Here is a 17,065-nt window from a genome sequence, read left to right as displayed (position 1 = left end):
TAATTGTGTTTTTTGAAGAAGTAACAAAGAAGATTAATGAGGGCAGAGCAAAAGATGTGATCTACATGGACTTTAGTAAGGCGTTCGACAAGGTTCCCCGTGGGAGACTGATTAGCAAGGTTAGATCTCATGAAATACAGGGAGAATGGGCCATTTGTATACAGAACTGGCTCAAAGGTAGAAGACAGAGGGTAGTGGTGGAGGGTTGTTTTTCAGACTGGAGGCCTGTGACCAGTGGAGTGCCACAAGGATCGATGCTGGGCCCACTACTTTTTGTCATTTACATAAATGTTTTGGATGCGAGCATAAGACGTACAGTTAGCAAGTTTGCAGATGACACCAAAATAGGAGGTGTAGTGGACAGCGAAGAGGGTTACCTCAGATTACAACAGGATCTGGACCAGATGGGAAAATGGGCTGAGAAGTGGCAGATGGAGTTTAATTCAGATAAATGCGACGTGCTGCATTTTGGGAAAGCAAATCTTAGCAGGATTTATATACTTAATGGTAAGGTCCTAGGGAGTATTGCTGAACAAAGAGACCTTGGAGTGCAGGTTCATAGCTCCTTGAAAGTGGAGTCGCAGGTAGATAGGATAGTGAAGAAGGCGTTTGATATACTTTCCTTTATTGGTCGGAGTATTGAGTACAGGGGTTCGGAGATCATTTTGCAGCTATACAGGATATCGGTTAGGCCACTGTTAGAATATTGCGTGCAATTCTGGTCTCCTTCCTATCGGAAAGATGTTGTGAAACTTGAAAGGGTTCAGAAAAGATTTACAAGGATGTTGCCAGGGTTGGAGGATCTGAGCTACAGAGGGAGGCTGAACAGGATGGGGCTGTTTTCCCTGGAGTGTCGGAGGCTTGGGGGTGACCTTATAGAAGTTTACAAAATTATGAGGGGCATGGATAGGATAAATAGACAAAGTCTTTTCCCTGGGGTTGGGGAGTCCAGAACTAGAGGACGTAGGTTTAGGGTGAAAGTGGAAAGATATAAAAGAGACCTAAGGTGCAACTTTTTCACTCGGAGGGTGGTACGTGTATGGAATGAGCTGCCAGAGGATGTAAGTGAGACTGGTACAATTGCAACATTTACGAGGCAGTTGGATGGGTATATGAATAGGAAGGATTTGGAGGAATATGGGCCGGGTGCTGGCAGGTGGGACCAGATTGGGTTGGGATATCTAGTCGGCATAGACAGGTTGGACCGAAGGGTCTGTTTCCATGCTGTACATCTCTATGACTCTATGATAGACAATGTCACATGGCTAACTCACCCGAACCTGCACATGACAGTCAATGTAGCATGGCTAACCCACCCTAACCTGCATATGGCAGCTAATGTCACATGGCTAACCCACCCTAACCTGCACATCACAGACAATGTCACATAGCTAATGCACCCTATCCTGCACATCACAGACAATGTCACATGGCTAACCCACCCTATCCTGCACATGACAGCTAATGTCACTTGGCTAATGCAGCTTAACCTGCACATGACAGACAATGTAGCATGGCTAATGCACGCCAACCTGCACTTAACAGGCAATGTCACATGGCTAACCCACCCTAACCTGCATATGACAGACAATATCACATGGGTAACCCACTCTAACCTGCACATGACAGACAATGTCGTGTGGCTAATGCACCATAACCTGCACATCACAGACAACGTAGCATGTCTAACCCGCACTAAACTGCACATGACAGACAATGTCACATGGCTTACACACACTAAACTGCACATGACAGACAATGTCACATGGCTAACCCACCCTAAACTGCATATCACAGGCAATGTCGCATGGCTAACACACCCTAACCTGCACTTGACAGCTAATGTCACACAGTTAACCCACCATAACCAGCACCTCACAGATAATGTCACATGGCTAACCCACCCTAACCTGCATATCACAAAAAAAATTGCATGACCAACCCACACTAACCTGCACATCATGGACAATGTCACATGGCTAACCCACCCTAACCTGCACATCACAAACAACGTCACATGGCTAACCCACCCGAACCTACACACAACAGACAATGCCGCACGACTAACACACCCTAACCTGCACTTCACATACAATGTCACATGGCTAACCAACCCTGACCTGCACATGACAGACAATGTCGCATGGCTAACTCACCCTAGCCTGCACATCTTTTGACTGTGGGAGGAAAGAAAGATTTGGAGGAAACCCATGCAAACAGACGGAGAATGTGCAAACTCCACACAAACAGTCCGCTGAGGGTGGAATCAAACCTGGGTCCCTGGTGCTGGGTCCCTGCTACAGTGCTAATCACTGAGCCATCGTGTCACCAATAAGAGCAACTGTGCTGACCATTCTTGGTCATCAAAATATCCCTTTTCCTTATCTCAGCCTGCTTTTGTCTTCCCACACCACCTGACACCACCCTCCCCACTTCAAAAAGCCATCTTTCTTTCTATCAAAACAATCTATTCAGCTTTCACTCTCCATATTCCTTCACAGATGCTCTCTGCTTTAACATCTATTTCTCCTTAAATATAATCTGAAGTGCCATTCAGCCCTTACTAAACGTTCAACAACAAAAAAAAACACATGTTCCTTTAAGCTTGAAACTCATATTTTAACTATTAAGTAATTTAAGCCAAAAAGAATTATCGGAGCTCTTTCACCAAATTATTTTATAAAGCATCATTAAAATTTACATTCTGAATCCGGCAGGAAATGTTTGTAGTGGAACTGGTTTCTAAATACACCAATTTAGTTTTTGAAGGCTTCAATTATAATTGAGGGAATAATCCTGAAAATTGACTAAAGTGGAATATTACAATGTTTGTTTTTAAACAAAGCTTTCCTGGATTTCTTTTTTACACACTCTTGTGTTTTTTGATTGCATCAGATTTGGGTATCGGCCACACAGCTGTGCTGCAGACAACAGTTGTGGGGTTGGCACATGTGAGTAGGTCAAATTGGGTCACGCTGGGTTCAGAGGGGTAAATAATTTGAGGCTAGGAAGCAACCGAACACAGAATAATTCCAGTCGGGAAAGTGTTGAGACACAGGTCAGATATCGCCTGGGGCAGAACAGTACAGGATGACAAAAGTGGAAATACAACATACTGGGAGCTCTCTGTGTGGGCTGAGTATACAAGAACATAAAGGGTAGGAGCAGGAGTAGGTCATCTGGCCCCTCAGGCCTGCTCCACCATTCAATATCATCATGGCTAATCTTTTTGTGGCCTCACTCCACTTATCTGTGCTCTCACCAAAACCCTTAATTCTTTTACTGTTCAAAAAGAAATTGTGTCTTATCTTAAAAATATTCAATGAGGAAACCTCAACTACTTCACTGGGCAGGGAATTCTACAGATTCACAACCCTCTGGGTGAAGACATTTGTCCTCAATTCAGTTGTAAATCTGCTCGCCCTAATTCGGAGGCTGTGACCCCCCCTGCCCCCCAGCCCCAGCCTGAATTTCACCCACCAGTGAAAACATCCTCCCTGTTTCTATCTTATCTATTCCCTTCATAATTTTATTGGTTTCTATAAGATCCCCTGTCATTCTTCTAAATTCCAATGAATATAATCTCAGTCTACTCAATCTCTCCTCATATGCCAACCCTCTCAATTCCAGAATCAACCCAGTGAACCCCCCTCTGCACCCCCTCCAGGGCCAGTATATCCTTTCTCAAGTAAGGAGACTAAAACTGCACTTGGTACTCCAGGTGTGGCCTCACCAGCACCCACTACAGCCGGCAACATAACCTCCCTGCTTTTAATCTCAATCCTTTTAGCAACGAAGGACAAAATTTCATTTGCCTTCTTAATTACCTGTTGTACCTGCAGACCAACCTTCAGTGATTCATGCACAAGGTCACCCAGGTCCCTCTGCACAGCATCAGGCTGCATTTTTTTTACCATTTAAATAATAGTCCTTTGTACTGTTATTCCTACCAAAATGGATGACTTCACATTTACTGATATTCTACTCCATGTGCCAGACCTTTGCTCACTCACAAAACTATGTCCCTCTGCAAAGTTTCATAGTCCTCTGCACACTTTGCTCTACCACTCACCCTACTGTCATAGTCAGACTTTGACACATTACACTTGGTCGCCAAGTCCAAATCATATATGTAGATTGTAAATAATTGCAGCCCTAACACTGATCCCTGAGGCACACCACTAGTCACAGATCGCCAACCAGAAAAGCACTCATCTATCCTCACCCTTTGTTTCCTGTTGGTTAACTACTCCCCTATCCATGCTAAAACATTGCCCATAAATCCATGTATCTTCATCTTATGCAACAGCCTTTTGTTGAATGCCTTTTGGAAATCTAGATACATCATACTTACTAGGTCCCCGTTGTCCATGCTGCTTGTAATGGCTTCATAGAATGCCAGTAAATCAGCTAAATATGACCTTCCTTTCATGAATCCATACTATGGATGCCAATGGAACAATTTCTATCTAGATGTCTTGTTATTTCTTCCTTGATGATAGATTCAAGCATTTTCCCAACTCCAGAAGTTAAGCTAACCAGCCTATAAATTCCCCACCTTCTGTCTGGCTCCTTTTTTTAAACAGTGGTGTCACATTTGCTGTTTTCCAATTTGCTGGAACTGTCCCAGAGTTCAGGTAGATAGCTGTAAAATGAAGCTGAAGTTTGTGAATAGGTTGTTGCCAAAGGAGCAAGCCTCCGAACCCATTGGGAGGCCTGCAGATCGATCATTGAAATAATTCGATTTCTTCCTGCAATTTTTCACACCAAAGAAAAGTATAAGAGTGATGTCTCTGAGAGGGGAAAGGAACAGGTATTTCATGGACAATCTTCTAATTTCACATTTCTAATGAAAGTTTTGCTCCCCATTAATGAAACTGAAAACTAAGTGCCACAGAAATATATAACAGTGAAGGAAGCCAGTTGATGCATTGTATCATCTCTCCTTTCACCTGACTAAGCGATGCTCTTCCCCAATCCATTTTTGTTTTTTTTATTACCCTCCTTCATTGACTGTAACTGTGTTGATCCTCTTTTTTGGCTTTCTTATTTTTTTGAAGTCCTTCTCTCAATTTCTCATAGATTTATTTTTCTCTTCTTCTCGTACTTTTTAAATTTCATTCACAAGGTGAGGGACACTGGCAAGGCCAGCATTTATTGCTCATCCCTAAATACCCAGAGGTTAGTTTTGAGTCAACCACATTGGTCTGGAGTCAGGGGAAAATCCCACTGGTCTTTAGTTAAGGATGTCCTTCCTTTAAGGACATTAGCAAACCAGATGGGATTTTCCCCTGACAATTGACAATGGCTTTATCAATAGACTTTTAATCATCAATTATTATTGAATTTAAATTCTACCATCCTGCCCTGGCAGAATTCAAACCTGAATCCCCGAGAGATTACCTGGGTCTCTGGTTAACGGTCCAGTGATAATACCGCTAGGTTATCACCTCCCCTTATTCTACGACTTGATGTATTAACAACTTTCAAAAGCTCTATTTATTGGAATATTGTCAGATTTCATGTTTCGTTTCTCTTATACCTGAGTTCTGAAGAAGAGTCATATTGAACTTGAAATGTTAACAGCTTTTTTCCAGCTCTGTAGTTCTCTCCCTAGTATCTCTCTTATCCTCAACTCTCTCAGCTCCATCATATCAGGTGAAAACCTCCCTCATTGCTCCATTTACTACATCTGCCATTTCTGACAATGCATGCTGTTTCTGTTCAGATGCAGTCATGTAACTTCATATACGGCCCTCACTTTTCCACAATTGGTGCTATGCCCCAGGACAATGAGCACCTGACTCCTATAACAGCCTAGCAGCTTTGCACATGACCAAAAGCAAAATGCTGAGAATGCTGGAAATCTTAAGTTAACGGAGAGACCACTGCGGAAACTCAGCAGGTCTGGCAGCATCTGTGGAGAGAGAAACAGTAAACATTTCAAGTCTGATATGATTCTTCTTCAGAACATGAGTATGAGAGAAATGAGGCAGGACAATATCCGAATGATAGAATTCCCCACTGTGCCATTTTCTTACTTTTGCAGTCTGTATGCCTCACGCTCCTTTAGTTAGTCCATCACTAAAGTGTACTGCTCATAAATGCCATTTTCTGAATCAACCCTTTATTTGTCCAACATTATGGCTTGAATCTTCCAGGCAGCAATAATCGCTGATGGATTGCCATCCACTTTGATTTGTTTCAGCCATGTCTGAGCTCTGAATTCCTGGCAGGGACTTCTGAACTTGGCCTCTTTGGAACTGTAGAGCATAGTTTGTATCAGAGCTATTTTTTATACTACTGGACTGCTAGGGATATCACGCTGCTGCCACCTTGCACGCTACAGCTGCTGTTTTCTGATAAGTTCCTTCAGGAATCTGCTGCAGAGCTTTGGGAGATTTAGCCAGCTTTTCAAAGTGCCAATGAATGAAGCATGCTGGAGTGACAGGATGACACGGTAGGGTAGGGTAGAAAGGTGCTAGGTGGGCGTTATGGGTTGGAATGAAAGTGGGTAGCGTGGCAGGAATGGTAGATGACAGGGTATTAGGGTGGCGAGGTTGGGTCAGGTGGGAAACTGTAGGGGAGTCACATCACGAGATAGGGAGTCAGGGGTCAGGGTGAGTGATGGTGTCAGACTGCAATCAGAAAGGGTCTAGGGGGTGGTCAGAAGATTGAATTGAATTGGACAATCAGGAAGAGGGGTATCGGTAGGTCAGAATGTGAGCCAGAGGGGTGAGGAGAGGGTCAAGGAGGGAGTTCAGGTCATAACGGGGTAGGTCAGATTTTGGATCATTGGCTTGTACAGCTACCCAGGAATTAGATATGTCTTTCTGTCTAACATTTCCTGGGTCACTAGCTATGGAATTACAACAGAACTGTCCCAAAGGTTCTGACTTTAACACAGAGATGGAGACTTTTCCAGAGGATCACAATTGCCCATCAGAAGTTCAAATTTCTTGGGTAATTCCCACAAAGTCTGTACATCAGGAAATCCACGTCCTTCCAGCGCACATTTTTAGTCATACATTCACTGTCTGACAACACGGAGTCAGGACAATCTCAGCCTTTTAGTTAGATTGGGTAACTAGGGGGACCTCTGCACCAGTGACTTCTGTTTTTTTCCACCACCCCTGCAGATGCTTCCGTCCTTCTATGTTCCAATTTTATTTCTCTCTTGCTCTGTCTTATGGGTTGCCTTATGCATCTTAAATAGAGTGCAATAAAAAAAACCCTTTCTGACTGCAGTTGCCAATTGCTATTTAAGACATAAGCCCTCTGTGAAAGGGAAAACTGAAGAAGGGCTCATGCCCGAAACGTCGATTCTCCTGCTCTTTGGATGCTGCCTGACCTGCTGTGCTATTCCATCGACACATTTTCAGCTCTGTGAAAGGGAAGCAACTTTCCTGCACTCAATGCAAATGTACAGCCCCTGAATACAAAAAGCACTGTGCTGAATTTAGATCAACTGCATGGTGCAATATGATTGGTGGTAGGGTGATCGAAATTGGTCTCCCTTCCTTGTTGGCACAGTATTATTGAGCTCAGGGCACCAATCATGGCTCACACAGGCAGCTGAAAATGTGTTGCTGGTTAAAGCACAGCAGGTCAGGCAGCATCCAAGGAATAGGAAATTCGACGTTTCGGGCATAAGCCCTTCATCAGGAGGGCTTTTTTCACACAGGCAGCTGGCTTCCCACAGCTAGGTCATCCAGCTTGGAGATTAGACTCATAGAATCCCTACAGTGTGGAAGAAGGCCATTTGGCCCATCAGCTCCACACAGACCCACCGAACGGTATTCCACCCAGACCTGTCCACCTACCCTATCCCTGTAATCCTGTATTTCCCATGGCTAAGCCATCGGCACATTCCTAGATGTGGGGCAACTCAGCGTGGCCAATCCACCAAACCTGCACAGTCTTTGGATGGTGGGAGGAAACTGGAGCACCCGAGGCTGGAATCAAATCTGGGTTCTTGGTGCTGTGAGGCACCACTGAGCTATCATACTGCCCCAATTAGGAGAAGGAACAGGTATTGACACACAATGGCTAATAACTGGACAATGGAATGAGGAGTAACACGCTTCTACTTTGGGTTCCATAATAAAGAAAAGTTTTTTAAAAAACTTTTAACTTGCCTTTTGTGATATTCTCTTTGAAGACTTCTGTTTCAGCAGCCAAGCACCTGAACCTTAAGGGCCACTGGATGAGATTTTCTGATGCCAATAGCAATGAACATTGAAATGTTTGCCACTGTTTCACATCAGGGCTTTTCAGAGGTCTTGACCCAAGCTCATGCACGCTAATTGCCTGGAAATATTAAACTTCTGATGTGGAGATCTATATTGACCAGAGTTGCACACAATATTCCAAAAGTGGTCTAACCAATGTCCTGTACAGCCACAACATGACCGCCCAACTCCTGTACTCAATGCTCTGACCAATAAAGGAAAGCATACTAAACGCCTTCTTCACTATCCTATCGACCACAGACTCCACTCCCAAGGAGCTATGAACCTGCACTCCAAGGTCTCTTTGTTCAGCAACACTCCCGAGGACCTTACCATTAAGTGGGTGGCACGGTGGCACAGTGGTTAGCACTGCTGCCTCACAGCGCCTGAGACCCGAGTTCAATTCCCGACTCAGGCGACTAACTGTGTGGAGTTTGCACGTTCTCCCCGTGTCTGCGTGGGTTTCCTCCGGGTGCTCCGGTTTCCTCCCACAGTCCAAAGATGTGCGGGTCAGGTGAATTGGCCATGCTAAATTGCCCGTAGTGTTAGGTAAGGGGTAAATGTAGGGGTATGGGTGGGTTGCGCTTCGGCGGGTCGGTGTGGACTTGTTGGGCCGAAGGGCCTGTTTCCACACTGTAAGTAATCTAATCTAATGTATAAGTCCTGTGCTGCAGACGTTAGTCTGTAAATGGGAAATAGAAAGTTGGGAACATGAGAAATAATACTGCGGGAGCAGAAAAAAAGAAGCAATTGTAACTAATACTCTGGCTATGATCTATAGTTCTAAGAACTATCCAAGCGAGAGTAGTCCCAGCCAGCTGGTTAACACTAGACAGGCAGTGGCGAGGCTAGTGTCATCAAGCATGTCAAAGGTTGCAGACAGGTCAAGGAGGATGAGAAGGAATTGTTTACAATAGTCCTAGTCCCTTGGAGTGTAATTTGTGACATAGGAGAAACATAATTGGAGGGCTTCAAGCATCAGATTTTGGGAAGATAGGAACAGATTTTGGAGGTGACTATATGTTCAATTCAAGGATGTTCAATCAAGGATTGCTTTTTTTGACAAAAGTTTGACATGAGTTGAGATTTTTAAGAACATCAGTTCATGTGAGAACTGCGGATGAGGTGTTGAATAGGGATGGCTCTGATTTACGCATGGATTAACCACAATATTGAAATCAGTACATAAATGCCACCCACTGCAAATATGTGCAGTCCCATTGATTGCTAAGCTTGTGTTTGTATTTTTAAAATTTTGGCAAAGGATTCACATATACCAATTTTAATTGGCCAAATCATCCAAATTTCAGTTTCTGCATTAGTGTACAAACCTATGTTAACATTACACAACACTCAGAATGCAACCGATTTATACTGTAGTTATGACAGTAAGTAATCTCCTTTAAACAACAACCTTTATGTCGATGGGCAAACCATTTTGTAACTTGGGTTTCATAAAGACGGTTCAGTAATTATCAACCTGTGTGATGGAGGGGTCAATGTTTATTGATATTACAGAGTGAGCTGGTCAAATCTCTGTAATTCAACTTATTGCCTTCTGTGTAATGAATGTTTTGTCCTTTCAGTTTCTCTCCTGGTTTTTGTGACCTTTTCTACTCGGTGGCTTCTAAAGTCTGTTTTTGCTACCCTGTGTAAACATTCAAATCTCTGCTCGAAATGGTTACAAATGATGCTGATGAAAGGCTGACATCCTTTTTTTACCATCCGTTTGTTGGTGGTCTAATTTTCTAAAGCTGCAAACCAGCTGCTGTTCAATACTGGCAATGTCACAGGGCTTTTAGAAACCTCCAGCTATCCAATCAAAATCAAACAAATGCATTTCAGTTAATGCTCATTCGATGGAACATTTCCAATTGGCCCGCTTTCAACTGACATAAGGAGTTAAAGATTGTTACTCGCAGACTCTACTGATAAATATCATTGATGATATTCGTGTGTGACATTTTAACATGTACATGATTTTAATCTGTTTATTGTAAGTGAGCTAATATTTCATTTAACATAATAGGCCAAGAAATGGCAATAAATATGTATTCACCAGGAGCACCAACATTTTTCTAACTTTATAGCTACTATCTATGGGACAAATTGGTCTATTCTAATTTGTCATCTTTGAAAATCCGGTGCTATATGTAGTTTAATAAAAACAAAAATCAAAGTAGAATATGCATCCTCTTTAAGTATAAATCTGTTCTGGAAATAATTAAGTCGTGTTATTTTCTGAAACTCCAAACATGAAACCAGTAATACAAATATCGAGTTCTGGAAATCAGATTTGACCTGTTGACAACAGAAAATGAGATGCAAATTGTTTTGCTCCCCTTAACATACTTAGAAGTGCGTAAACTATTTTAAAATTAAACACCTACCTGGAATGAGAAATTAACCTGATTCCACGACAACCCCATTTATCCTGTTTTTTCTAAAGAAATATAAGTAAAAATCGACAGTACTAGAATGGAAAAGTAATGCATTGGACTAACTCCAAGGAGCTTGGCTGACCCAAAGATGCTCAAATCGCAATGCTTGTTCCAGAATCTTAAAGAGAAGGCGGGAAAAAGCAAGAAGAGACCGTTAAACAGAAACAAAGAGAGAGCCAAAGAGAGAGAGAGAGAGATCAACCCTGAACTCCCTCCCTATGCTCAACATTTATGCTTTTATTATGATTTTAAAAAAGGGTTGAGGTGCCTCACACCATTTAATGAGCTGTTAACCCACTCAAGTGAAGTTACCATAACCTTTTAGGTTTGGTAACTGTCACAATCTGCCCATACAAACCCCATGGAATTCATGTGCACAGGAGCACCATCCACCTGCTACTCCTCTGACTACTAATCTCTTACTTTTATGCTATTCCTACACTTTGTCACACTGCAACTATAGACTGTGCATTCCCAGCATGTGTTGGTGCGGTGCCCATCTCAATATTGCCGGGGAACTTTCTGCAAAAAGATGGCACAGACCATTGCAAACTCTGCCATACCCTCTTCTCCGAAAAAAAAACTTGAATTTCTTAAATGAAAATGGAAATGCTGAAGTATATTTAGAATCATGCGATTCTGACAGACACTGAGATAACTGTCTCAAGATGTGTTTGGAATGCTTCAAAACACAGCACTCTCTAATCTGACAGAAGACTGGAAGGACTTTTGGCAATATTCGTATTCATTTATGGGTTTCATTGGTTAGGCCAGAACTTATTGCCCATCTCTAATTGCTCTTAAAGCCCGTGATAGGCAGCTCCATAATCTGCTACAGCCCACATGATGCAGGTAAATTCACAATACAGTGAGGAAGTAAATTCCAGGAGTTGGACCACACGCAGTGAAGGAATGGCAAGATAATTCTAAGCCAAGATACTAAGCGGTACTTGCAGGTAGTAGGGGTGTTCCCACGTATCTGCTACCTTTGTCCTTCTAGATGGTAAAGGTGCTGCTGAAGGAAACTGTGTGTGAGTTACTGCTGGGTATCCTTGACTGATCCGGTGCTGTGTCTTCTCTCAACAGTTTGTGATGAGATACTATATTGGGCAATGAACCATTGTGATAAGTGCAGCAAAGGAGCAGCATGGGCTTGCAAGGGCTAACAGGCGAGAATCAGTGAGGGGAAAAGGACAGAGAGGGTTCAGAAAAGGGGTGACAAATAAGGGACCGCAAGCACCAGGTGCTGAGTGCCAACAAACACACAGAAGCAAAACCAGTTCTGGCACTAGCTGGTGGCCACATATCGATGACATCAACAGTGGGAGAAACCATGCCATGACTGACAGGCACTATAACAGCTGAATCCACTTGCATGACTGTTCCTGCACTTGGTCATCAGCAGTGGGAAATAACTGCATTGTTGGAATTTGTTAGTTACCTCAAGTCATTCCTGATGAAGGGCTTATGCCCGAAACGTCGAATTTCCTGTTGCTTGGATGCTGCCTGACCTGCTGCGCTTTTCCAGCAACACATTTTCAGCTCTGATCTCCAGCATCTGCAGACCTCACTTTTTCCTCAAGTCATTTAGTTCCAGTTGAAATGAAGAATTTGACAGGTTCCCAAAGTTTGCTTTCTGACTTTTGATGAGTCATTCAAACACATTGACAGACACACAGACACACATACACACGCGCACACACATACATACACACACACACTCCCCCATACACACACACACACCCCCCCAAACACACACACACACACAGAGGCATCTGTGGGCACACAGAGACATGTACACTCACACAGACACACACAAACATACACACACACAGGCATCTGTGGACACACAGAGACATGTATACCTACACATACACACACACACACACACACAGGCATCTGTGGACACACAGAGACATGTATACACACACACACACACACACACATACACAAAGGCACCTGTGGGCACGCAGAGACATGTCTACACACACACACACACACATAGGCATCTGTGGACACACAGAGACATGTACACACACACACGCACACACACACATACACAAAGACACCTGTGGATATACAGAGACACACAGGCACATGCACATACACACACACACACACAGAGGCATCTGTGGACACACAGAGACATGTATACACACACACACACACACACACACACACATAAAGGCACATGTGGACACACAAAGACACACAGAGACATATACATATACACACACACATACACAGGCTTCTGTGGACACACAAAGACACACAGGCACATGTACATACACATACAAAGACACCTGTAGACACACAGAGACACACAGGCACATGTGTACACGCACACAAAGGCATCTGTGGACACACAGAGACATGTACATACAGGCACACACACATACACAGGCTTCTATGGACACACAAAGACACACAGGCACATATACATACACACACAAAGACACCTGTGGACACAGAGACATGCACAAACAGACACACACACATACACAGGCTTCTATGGACACACAAAGACACAGGCACATGTGCATACACACACACAGGCATTTGTGGACGCACAGAGACATGTACATACACACACACACACAGACTTCTGTGGACACACAAAGACACACAGGCACATATACATACACACACACAAAGACACCTGTGGACACACAGAGACATGTACATACACACACACACACACACATACACAGACTTCTGTGGACACACAAAGGCACAGGCACATGTGCATACACACACACTGGCATTTGTGGACACACAGAGACATTACACAGGCTTCTATGGACACACAAAGACACAGGCACATATGCATACACACACACACAGGCATTTGTGGACACACAGAGACATGTACACACACACACACACACATACACAGACTTCTGTGGACACACTAAGACACACAGGCACATATACATACACACACACAAAGACACCTGTGGGCACACAGAGACACACAGGCACATGTACACATACACACACACAAAGACACCTGCAGACACACAGAGATACACAGGCACATGTGTACACACGCACACACAACTAGGCACCTGTGGATACACACACAAAGAGAACCTGTGAACATAGAAAGACACAGAGAGATATGTATACACACACATCCAAAGAGGATCTGTAGACAGAGAGACACACAGCCACACACAGACAGAGACAGAAAAGCACATACACTGACACTAAGTGAAACAAAATACTGCAGATGCTGGAACTCTGAAACTCGAATGCTGGAGAAACTCAGGAGGGCTGACAGCTCCTGGACAGAACAGTCTCTGTGTTTGTCATACAGGCAAACTTAATCAGCTCCTCCTGCATTGTGGAAGTATTGCATTTTCATTCAAACATCATTTTATTTGCATTCATGGAATTGCCTGCTATTGAATTCATTAAAAGGACATTCAGTCTTAGACCAATCTCTTTCAGCATTCACAGCAATTCATTTCCAGTGCACCAGTAAATCGTTCATATCCCCTTTTAGTTCTGACTTTTTTTTAACCCTGGGAACCCGAAACTAAAGAAGTGGATTTTGGTTTTTAAAATACCCCATTGTATTTGTCGTGCTTTGAAGAGGTTTCCCCGGCAGGGGGTGTGAAGCTACTGAGAACAAGGCAGTAAACTCACGGTGTTAGACGTGTGTCAGTTGTGAAGCCTTTACGATTTACTGATTGATGACAGAACACGCCAGTGGGGCGGGATGATGTTCAAATATGAGACAATGGAGTACTCACCATGTACTCCATATTCGCTGAAGGGGGGTTGACTTGACTTCGAACCTTGTTGTGGTAGTCGAGAATAACCGATTTGTCAGTGGGGGAGATGTACCGTCTCCGCCTGACTTTCGGGATGTCCCCCGGGGCCAGGTATTTCCTCCCGGACCACTCTTTCCCGTTGAAGTTTGAGGAATCCAGCGCGCTGGAGATATTCACTGAAGATACAAATGCACTTGTTCCACACAGGGCACAGAGTAACCTGATCAGACACAGCGTGGAACTCGACCTCATGATGGCCAGTCGAAGGTTGACAACAGTGCCCCTGAAAATCAGATGTTAGACTGAATAAAGAAATCAAAAAATGTGCAAGGTAGTTTAACAGGAAGACGCAGTTGGATGTAATGCAGTGGAAATGGGGTCACATCCTTCATCCATGACATTATTCCTCGAAAGCAAATTAGTGGAAACATTCAGCAACTAATTCAAAAAATAATAAATCCTATATGCCTTGCTGGCCAATGCAAATTTCTATAAAGACGATTTTCCCTCGGATTTCTTACTTTGATGTTATTTAGTGTAAGGATAAATTTAGCTCACCTCTTGCGTGCAGCCAGACACTGGCAAAATGTCCTTCCAAATTTCAAAGTCCGCCTGGAAGGAGTCTTGTGAGGTATTTTGCGATCGGGGTGAGGTAAGGCTGTGGGGATGGGGCGTGATAGGAACCTTGTGAGAGAGGGGGCTTTCTGCTGGAACGTCCCTGGGCTTTTATAATCGGCAGAACGTTTCAGGAAGGCAAACTCCCGCTCTCTGATGATGGTGTCTCTTTAACCCTTCGTGGTCCCCGAATCACCCAGTGCGTTCATCGTCGCCCCTCTCACTCGCCAGAATCCTCATCACTGAGCTTCAGTTTTGCAAACCGCATTGTGTGTGTGTGTGTAATTTGGAAACCCGGTTGGAGAGCAGGGTGAAGTGTGAACCGTGTGTCACTCTGTGCACCGTCATTTTTGTTTTGTTCCTGCAGAGATTGCAGGCAATGTTTTAAATGCAGGCAATTTGAAAACGGTGCAAGCTGTTATTCGCAGTTTTGAACGAGGGAGGTATTGGGTAGAACCGATTGCTTAGAAACAAGGTTACCTAAACCACGTTCGAATGGAAATTTCTAGAAATAAGCAAAGCTTGAGAGTGGTCCTCTGAGGAAGGCTGTGAAATCTGATTTCAAAAGTTTAAAACACTCATCAGTTATAGAAAACAGCTCCATCTGGTTCAGCACCTGCGTTGGGAGGTTTACAAACGTTGGAGGCTGATAGACTGAAGTCGTATATTTTTAACGGTGGGCTGTGCAAGGTTCCTATGCTAAGTCCGAAGCGCGCTACAAATTGGGACAAAGTTAGAATGACAGTTTAAACCATGGGGGAATATTGCATTCGGCATTCACACATGCAAACACCTCCATATGCCTCACCTGCTGTAGGCAGTTTAATACCGGTTTCAGCAACAATACAAGGGATTTTGGGGAATGGGGAAGGGGATGGAAATTTGTTTTTTTTTCGCAAGTGTATGTGTTTACATTTGATTGAAGATTCGGCGGGGGATGAGCAGCCCCTTTGCCCCCAAATGGAACCCAATATTTGACAATGTTTCCCATCCCAGAGAGGGTGTGTTGTCAGCACAATACAGCACCCGGGAAACTGGCAAAGCAGAGAACTCCGGTTTCAGGATCTGGAAATGCCAGTTTCCCGGCACAGTTTACCATTTTTGCCAACGAACTGCTCCAAGCAGCTCATGTTTCACTCTGTGAGTCAGATGGAATTCCAGCCAAACCACACAGGGGAGAAGCTGTGTTCTTTGAGGGTTTTTTTTAATATATATGCGCACAGTAATGTTTCATGTTTTCATATTCACACACTCGAGGCAAACACTGTTAGGTTAGGAAATCAGACTCTGCAACATGGCAAGAGGCCATTCGACCCCCTCAACTCCTCGACAGTGATTCCAATGGTGCTCCATTCTGCCCCTTCCCATACACCGAATGGATCCTGTTGATTGAATTTGTACATAATCCAAATCTCAACCCGATTGCATAATGGGGTCGAAGTAAAATATTGAACTGTGCTCGGTGACATTTTTGGCAGCTTCTCTAGTTCATACCAAAATCACACGGTCCCCCCCACCCCCTCAATAAAATGACGTAAGCAGTAATTTTCGAGATGAGGTCGGGAATCAGAAAATAATCTAATCGGTCAGACGTATTGGGGGAATACTGGTACAACAGCGTCTCGTCTTCTCCTTTCGTGTTTAATGTCCCAGTTCAATATTTTCAGAACGCATTCAAACAACTTCTGAAGAAGCGTCACTGGACCCGAAATTTTCCCCCACTTTCTCAGCCAGAACTGCTGAGTTTCTCCAGCAGTTTCTGGTTTTTTTTATCAATCATTTTAGGAGCTGGTCACCTTCTTCCATTTCATTTACCCACCCCCTCCATGGGCTCTTTTCAGCACAGCCAACCCAGAATCCCTCACCTCTGGTCCCCTTAAATAGCTTTTCCTTCTCTCTGGTTTACCATAATCCATCCCTTTGTCCTTCTCCCCTTCTGGGCCCTGTCTCCACTTGTCACTTAACTCCTTCAGCTGAAAATGTGTTGCTGGTTAAAGCA

General features: G+C 43.8%; 1 protein-coding gene across 1 annotated transcript in view; it reads right to left on the bottom strand.

Annotated features, from left to right (window-relative positions):
- LOC132811274 (peptidase inhibitor 15-like) overlaps nucleotides 1–15,192 on the bottom strand; it is a 36,935-nt gene extending 21,743 nt beyond the window's left edge. Inside the window, exons 1-2 of the mRNA XM_060822790.1 lie at nucleotides 15,010–15,192; nucleotides 14,431–14,734 (exon numbers count right to left, since the gene is read on the bottom strand). Of these exons, the coding sequence (XP_060678773.1) occupies nucleotides 14,431–14,703 (273 nt within the window). The 5' untranslated portion in view covers nucleotides 14,704–14,734; nucleotides 15,010–15,192. The remainder of the gene's footprint in view (nucleotides 1–14,430; nucleotides 14,735–15,009) is intronic.
- Between the last annotated feature and the right edge of the window lie 1,873 nt (nucleotides 15,193–17,065).

This window comes from Hemiscyllium ocellatum, chromosome 4, assembly GCF_020745735.1.
Source record: "Hemiscyllium ocellatum isolate sHemOce1 chromosome 4, sHemOce1.pat.X.cur, whole genome shotgun sequence".
Taxonomy (NCBI): domain Eukaryota; kingdom Metazoa; phylum Chordata; class Chondrichthyes; order Orectolobiformes; family Hemiscylliidae; genus Hemiscyllium; species Hemiscyllium ocellatum.
Note: the sequence above shows the minus strand (reverse complement) of the source record. Positions and strands in the feature narration are given on the sequence as shown.